Here is a 7,571-nt window from a genome sequence, read left to right as displayed (position 1 = left end):
AACGAGAACTTCGCATGTGCCACATTGGTCGAGGAACATTACTCAACTCTCATTTCCGGTTGAGCACCCAAATACTCAACCATCCACTAAATGACAACATCACGAGTGATGTGGGAGTGGTTAAGGAGTCTCCCGCCTATAGGAAGGTGTAACAGACAGGAGATGTCATCTAGAGTGATCGTCATCTCTTCAACCTCGCCGTGATTGTTAACATGTACCTCCTCCGATGCCTCCTGGGATGAGGACACGTAGGATAAATGACTCTTGGGAGTAGAAGCCCTCGCAACATGCTCCCGCAGTACCCGACGGCATTCGCGAGCCCTTGAAACATGCTCAGCTCTCTCACGCCGAGCGTAAGCGGTCTGGGTTGGCCTGCCGAATCTCACTATATCCGAGTTGTCAGACATTATTCCTGGAAAAAATAATGTCAAGAACAGGTGAGGTTTGAAAAACTAAAAAAAACAATTGTCATTATATCTTACATGCATCTCTGAAACCCCTAAAAGGTGTTTTCGGAGATACACATCTGAAAATACCAGTGAACTCCACATTTGAAGCTTCAACCACAGTCACCCTATAAATTCATTTTTACAATATTTAAACTACAAACAAGCAACATTTAACAATATCAACTAACTATAAATGACCTAAATATCTATATATACACATGCAAATAGAAAAATAATTTTTCAAAAACTTACTCAATTTGTAGAAATTTGTTGAATGATGTTGCAATGAGTTACAATGAATGGAGTAATATTTCTGGAAATGAAGTTTTGGGAGTATATTTGGTAGTTGCAATGAGTGGGGTTTTTTGTTTGAGTTTTGAAGAACATACACAGAATGAGGGTGCTTCTGTCATGAGTTTGGTTATTTAGCCTAATTCGGATATGCATTTTCGAAAAGTCCAAAATTAAAAAATTGATTTATTCAGAGATGCATATCTGAAACGCCCCTGATTTTGAATAAAAAAATCGAAAATGCATCTCCGAAAACACTTCAAAAAAACGAAATATGGTATGTTCGGAGATGCATCTTCGAAATATGAGGATAAAAAAGAAATTGTGCCAAAGACTCCTGAGAAGGTATAGGGGTGGAATGAGATATTTCCTGGATCAAATTGAAATAGCGTGAAACCACCTCTTTGACCTGTTAAAGCCAAGACCCGAATGAATTCGCCCGCAAGGCATTTTTTTTTATTTTGGTTTTGCTGGTTTACATACAAGCCGGATGGTTTTGTCCAGCCCTATTAATAGTTTAAAATGAGAATTATACCCTTGCCTAAAGTCACTAATTTAAAAAAAAAATGCATTTCTACTGGGGGAGTTCTAGAAATTTCGAAGTATTTTTAAAAATTTCCATGAGTTTTTACCGGAAATTTTGAAAAAATTTCTGATATTTTTTATAAATAAAATAAAATAAAATTTGTAATACCATAAATTTGAAATTTCCGATATGTATCGGAAATTTGAAATTTTCAATAGTACAAAATATATATAAATTATTTTATTTTCAAAAAAATATACCGGGAATTTTTTTGGTTACCGAAAATTTCATTCTTCACCTCCCACTAACTTGTTAAAGGGTAATTTTGAAATAAAAAAAAAGTGGGAGTGGAATGTATAATTCTCCAATCATGTTTTAAATAAGTGTACTGTTTTTTTTTTTTTTTTTTTTTCTGTTTTTGTCAAATTCATGAGATGCTCTTTGAAATACGAATGCAATCCAATCAGGTACTTATCAACTAGTTCAAAAAAAATACACCACGATTTTTTTTTAATGGCATACACCAAGATTTGTTGGCATGCCTGATCCATTAATGTGCACCTCCATTAAGAAAGCTTGACGTACAAGTATTAACAGCTTTCTTGTCCCTACATTTCATTACTGATATGTTCGTTCCAATCACATTTAAGATCTATAAACAGAAGCTCTCACACTAAACCTCAATATCTAATTAATTATCTACAAGGTCCAAAACAAGAAAAATGTGAAAACATCAGGTTTAATGAAAAAGCCATCGTCATGAGTCTTCAAAATGATGATCCGTCTCATCAAAGATCTCCTCCTACAGAGAAATACATGTCAGTAAACTGTAAGAGTTCTTCAAGAGTGGGAGAGGTTTGTTATTAAAGATTGTTAGTAGTACCTGTAAAAGTTCTTCAATGACATCTTCCATTGTAATTATTCCAACAACTTCTTCTTCTTCAGAGATATTTGGAAGGGGACCACCATCTATCTCTAAAATATCTGAGTACATATTTTTTGTCCATTTTCTGCCCCGCGAACCACCCCTATTTGACCTGTTTGAATTTGGATAGCTTTTCCACTTTTGGATTGGTATCTTGGGTTTCAAGACTTTCTCTTGGGGAGGCTTTTCGCCTTCAATATCCACCTTCACTTCTCTCACCGAATCTATTTTAAAAGCATATGACATATAGCATTAATTATGAAGACAACTTCAGTTCAATATACACAAAAGAAATACTATCTAAAACTATTAATAGCATGTTCTTACCATTTGCATTATTTTGGGGAGATGGTTGCATGTTCTTACCATTTGCATTATTTGGGGAAGATGGTTGCTTGTTCTTGTTAGACTGTCTTACAACAACGGCCATGTGACTATGGCCCTTCTGAAACTCATTCAAAATGTCATAAAGTGGTATACTTTCTGGAACCCTGTCAGCAAGTGTTGGAATTAATTGAATATTGTTTAAGTAGTTACAAGTTAGCTATAATTAGTTGGAAATTGATTATGATTAGTTAGTTAGTTAGTTTAATTGGGATCACTATGTAAATGGTATCCTACACTAGGTTTTTTCATTCTATTAATTCCAAATAATTATATAAGTACCTTGGAATCCTGCGTATGGTTACACTCTTCACAGGTTCTTCATCTTCTGGATGAATTGTAAATAAATTCTTGATCTACAATAGTGCAGCGTATATTGAGAATAGAAAAACTGACCAAATGAACAATGGAAAAATATAGAGAAAGAAAGTGGCACAGGAATAGCAATTTTATCATACAAAATTTCTTAACATAAATTAGTACCAATCATTATCATAGGGAACCAAAACAAAGAAAAAAAACCTAACTGAAGCTGAAATTCTCATAAATACAATGACCGCCATCCCCGGTGAAAATTAATCCTCTTTAGGATACTTTTTACAAATTTCATAGATACTGGGTACATATAAAGGTGCAGGATTCGAGATATTTATAGAATATAAGATGTGGCATTAAATATAAACTTTACAAAAAGGCATATATAAGAAAATGGAATTGTATAAATATTTTAACATTACATAAAAGACTAAAACACAAAAATCAGCATGATGTTTAACATAACAGAAAACAAAATTGTTTAAAATCATAACAGAATAGGACCTCACAATAAACTATATGATATGCAAATTGTCCAATAACAATACCATAAGATACTACGAATATCACAATTTAACAATGACATGGGCGGAGAAAGAAAACATTGTAACGCACTACCAAAGACAACTTCTTGAACTTAACCAGCCACCAAGGTAAGATCAACCATCAAGCTATAATGTAAAACAACAGTGATCAATGTTTAGAAAAATGAATGATGTGGGTATGGCTTATTCTTTCATAGACTTAAAGGTGTGAAATTCAAATCCTCTGGAGTACTTCTGTAAAATGGTCACTAGTATACTTTATTAAATAATAATTTCCCCTTCCCAATTTGTTTTAAAAACTATTTGGTTATGGGTAACGGAATTATAAGATTGTTTCGTAGTCAACCAACATGCAGCAGTCACGTAAAGCATAGTTGGTTTAAATGATCTTCCTAGGAATGACATAAACATCACAAGACCTTATGAGTACCACCTAGTGCCAGCCCATTAAGTGCTGATGATGTTCTTAAGTTAATTTGAACCACAAAAATGTATTTTCTTGCTTATTTCTAAAGAAAGCTCGAATGCCCAAGCTGAGCAGAAACACGTGATAAATTTAAATCCTATATTAATTGAACAGAAACATTTATTGTCACTGATCAATTTATCCTCGGAAACTTTATTTTCATCTCTGCACTCTACGCACTTCAGATTGGTATTACGGTTCCTAGAAATTCTAACGGAGTTTAATATAATTCCAGCCTTCATCAGAGTACCCTCCTATTAATATACTTCCCTCTCCATCTCTCTATAACAGAAGCAGCAGGGATAGGAGTTTATCCATGCCAACAGTATTAAAGTAGCTTACACAGTCTAAAATGGCCATTATGGCTTTAAAATAAATGATAAAAATAAGACACCTAACTAGAGAAAATCTTATAGAAGATATTAGTGGGTTAGTAATGCCTAAGGAAGACAATATCATATATTTCCTATTTAAAGCACTGCCTAAAGTTGAAAATACACATGTAGTTTCGTTCTTTGGAATTAACTCCTACACCATGACACACAGCTTATAGGAAACAGCATTTATTTATTTTCTTAATAAACCACCTGTTATATTCAGTATGCAGTAAGGGTATTGTCTTGTGTAGCCTGATTGTCAATATAAGTTATCTAATAATTTGTTCAAATCCTTAAAATATTTGTTTGTCAAGCACTAATAGAACTTAGTATAAACTTTAATTTCATGTATGGTCTGTCCTAGCATGGAGGCTAACCTTCAACTTACATTGTCCTATAATTCCTTCAATTTCCTAAAGTACTTTGTTGTTAAGAGCTTATAGAACTCAGTATGGCTCCTAGTGATAACACTGTCTCACGTGGAAGATGAATATCAATTTAAATTTCTTTGCAAATGGTGAGTCTTCAAAAAGTGAATCCCATGAGTATGATAGTTTCTAGGTTGATAATTTTGATTCAACAGCCAAGAATGCTTGACTTGTATATTAATGCTCTAGGTAAGGAAGTTGCCTTGCCATGTTGAATTTTTTTTAATTTAAAGTAATGGTGCTTCAGAACAGTTGATGTAAAGCTGCATGTGGTTCTCACAGCAGCTTTTCAACTAAAATGAACGTTAAATGTCAACCGATTAAAGAGAGAGAAAAATACTATACCAGTATAAGTCCAATAATGTTTGTGGGATGCTCATAATAGACTGGGACTCTGCTATGCCCTTTCTCCAATATTTCAGTCATCAGCCGCCTGCTAGGTCATAGGCATTTAATTATGAGTAAAATTTGTATAATAGTACAAAAGTCAACTTTAATTTATAAATTGCTTAGCACAATCTACCTATCAAGCTTCGAATTAATATCAATGGCAAATGTTTCAGATATAGGAGTCATGGCATCACTGGCTGTCTTGCCACTAAGTTCAAGTGCCCCAGCAATTATTGTTGTTTCATCATGAGTGAGTTCCCCACCTTTTCCAGCCTAATTCAATTCAATCATGAACAGAAACGAAAAAAACACATGTAAGCATGATTCATGAATTTCAAGTGCAGCATTCTAAAGAACCAGAAGAGATGTAGACAGATAGCCCTGAGTGATATTTCAGTCAAATTACACATTCACACCGAAAAAGAAAAGCTAGCGTAAGAGTGGCCCACTAATGATAGAGGAAATTTACAAGGGCAAATGATTTATAACCCCATGAAACATAGCTGGGTAGTTGGTGTCTTTTTTTCAACAAAAATAATCATATTATGCTGATACAGACCTCATTACCATGCAAATCTACGAGCGTTTTCAACTCAGCTCTGCGGAAAAGGGCTTCATGTCGATGACCCAACAAATAGTCCAACAACTGGAAAACCACATAAAGGCATAAAAAAACTGAGAAGAAAAATAAAGGACTAAACAAATTAAATTTCCTTTTATTCAAATAAAAGTAATAGAAAGTGATTTCAATGTGTCACCTTGCTAATTGGAAAAGAAACTGGGTAACATATCCATACAAGCACGCGAACAAAAGGAGTCACTGATGCACCAATAGCTAACCCATATCGAGAACAAATCGATTGGGGTATAATCTAAACAGAAGCAAACATATGTCAGCACTTGGACAGGAAATGTGTGTTAAGTATTAGACAAAGAAATAGCATGCATAAATCCAATTTCAAAAGGGTTAAAATTTCAAACCATCATTCAACATGACCCTAGTGAGGTTATCCTTGGAAAATTTATTGGACATAAAACACCATCAAGTGTTAAATCTGATTACATATGTATACATTTCACTTGAACCATATAAGGAGAAAACTTTCTCACCTCACCAAAGAGAAGAATCAACGTGACCGATATAAGGATAGCACCCCAAGCAGTAACAAGACTATCAAGAAAAATTGGAAGTGCCTGAAAAAACCAACAACCATCTTGAATATCAAATCCATATAAGATGATTTTACCCCGTCTTTAAATTTACAACTTAATTCAGCATTTACAACATAAGTGTTGATATATATTTGCTTATTTATAAATTATTTCTATAACAAAAAAAAATATTAACTAATTTCATCAAGAGAATCCTGATACCCAATCAAACACATGAGCACCAACAAATTTATCAAAAAAAAAAAATATAATTTATGAGCATTAAAAGTTGTTTCCACCTTTCCTAAACAATTTTACAAGTGCTTGTACCCAATAAATGAGTTCAAATAAATCAATTCAAACAAGCTCTTAATAACGATACCTCCATGGCGGCAGCATTGCAAATCAGCAAAGTACAAAGCAACAAATGCTGATTTCTCACAACTGGCAATATCTTCTCTGCACAATAACAACAAAACACAAGTTCAAACAAACATATAATACTATTCAAATCAATTTCCATAACAGGAAAGTTACTGTTTCCATTTCTACAACATACCAAAGGTCCATCCAATAACAAAAAACGCTATATCTACTAAGAAGATTCTAATACAATTAAAAAAATCCAAAACAAATTAGGTAACAATTTCAATTCGATACAGTATTAGTCATAATTACGCAATAATTACCGGCATGTTTACGATCGCGAGGAGTACCGGACTTAGCTAGAACTTCAAGATCAACGAGACTCAAAGACATGAGTCCCAAGGTGAGGCCGGACATTAATCCGGCGAACACCACCAACAGTATGATTATCACGATATGGATGAAGAATCCGGGTTCGCAACAATGGTACTCCACAGCCATTCTCTCTCTCTCTCTTCCTCTCTTTCTCTCTCTTCGATTTGTTGATTATGTGGAGAGAAAGCATAACCGCTTGAGCTGTACCGACTTCATTTAGTTTTCTAGATTAGTTAAAGAGAAGAGAAGAGAAGAGTAGCGGCGTGTGTTTTGTTTTTTGCTTTTTCTATTATTAGCTGGATTCGTTAGAAAGGGGTAGTTAGAGGTGGGACTCGTGTTAGTGTGTCCAAATGAAGGTAATTATCGTTTAATCTTTGGATCCTCTTCCTTCTCTCACGCACTTTTCGCTTCTTTTTAATCATTATTGTTATATTAGTTAGACATATTTAAATTCATAAAATAAAATAAAAATCGCATGAAATGTGAAAATCACTTGAATTGAAATTTCAAAATCAACATTATCATAATATTACATTTGTCTTTTATTTGTTGATTTTTAATTTATTTAAGTTGTTACTGTAA

The 7,571-nt window shown here is 33.8% G+C and overlaps 1 protein-coding gene across 2 annotated transcripts; it reads right to left on the bottom strand.

Moving 5' to 3' along the window:
* Positions 1-1,842: 1,842 nt before the first annotated feature.
* LOC131602791 (DUF21 domain-containing protein At2g14520-like) lies at positions 1,843-7,322 on the bottom strand. 2 transcript variants are annotated; one of them, XM_058874982.1, is made up of 11 exons: positions 6,938-7,322; positions 6,631-6,707; positions 6,207-6,290; positions 5,855-5,968; positions 5,656-5,742; positions 5,230-5,369; positions 5,052-5,139; positions 2,858-2,931; positions 2,558-2,682; positions 2,150-2,415; positions 1,843-2,068 (listed from the first exon to the last, which is right to left on the bottom strand). In XM_058874982.1, the coding sequence occupies exons 1-11, from the start codon at positions 7,113-7,115 to the stop codon at positions 2,024-2,026; spliced, it is 1,278 nt and encodes a 425-aa protein (XP_058730965.1). In that variant the 5' UTR covers positions 7,116-7,322; the 3' UTR covers positions 1,843-2,023. The 2 variants fall into 2 exon arrangements, with proteins under 2 accessions (XP_058730965.1, XP_058730964.1); XM_058874981.1 differs by having other exon boundaries at positions 2,519-2,682; positions 6,938-7,319.
* Positions 7,323-7,571: the final 249 nt, after the last annotated feature.

This window comes from Vicia villosa, linkage group LG5 (genome assembly GCF_029867415.1).
Source record: "Vicia villosa cultivar HV-30 ecotype Madison, WI linkage group LG5, Vvil1.0, whole genome shotgun sequence".
NCBI lineage: Eukaryota > Viridiplantae > Streptophyta > Magnoliopsida > Fabales > Fabaceae > Vicia > Vicia villosa.
Note: the sequence above shows the minus strand (reverse complement) of the source record. Positions and strands in the feature narration are given on the sequence as shown.

Coding starts and splice junctions, on each gene's coding strand:
- LOC131602791 (XM_058874981.1), bottom strand. CDS start 7,115: ATGGCTGTGGAGTACCATTGTTGCGAACCCGGATTCTTCATCCATATC. Junction 5,140..5,229: donor ATTAATTCGAAGCTTGATAG/GTAGATTGTGCT, acceptor ATGACCTAGCAG/GCGGCTGATGACTGAAATAT. Junction 2,683..2,857: donor ACCATACGCAGGATTCCAAG/GTACTTATATAA, acceptor ACTTGCTGACAG/GGTTCCAGAAAGTATACCAC.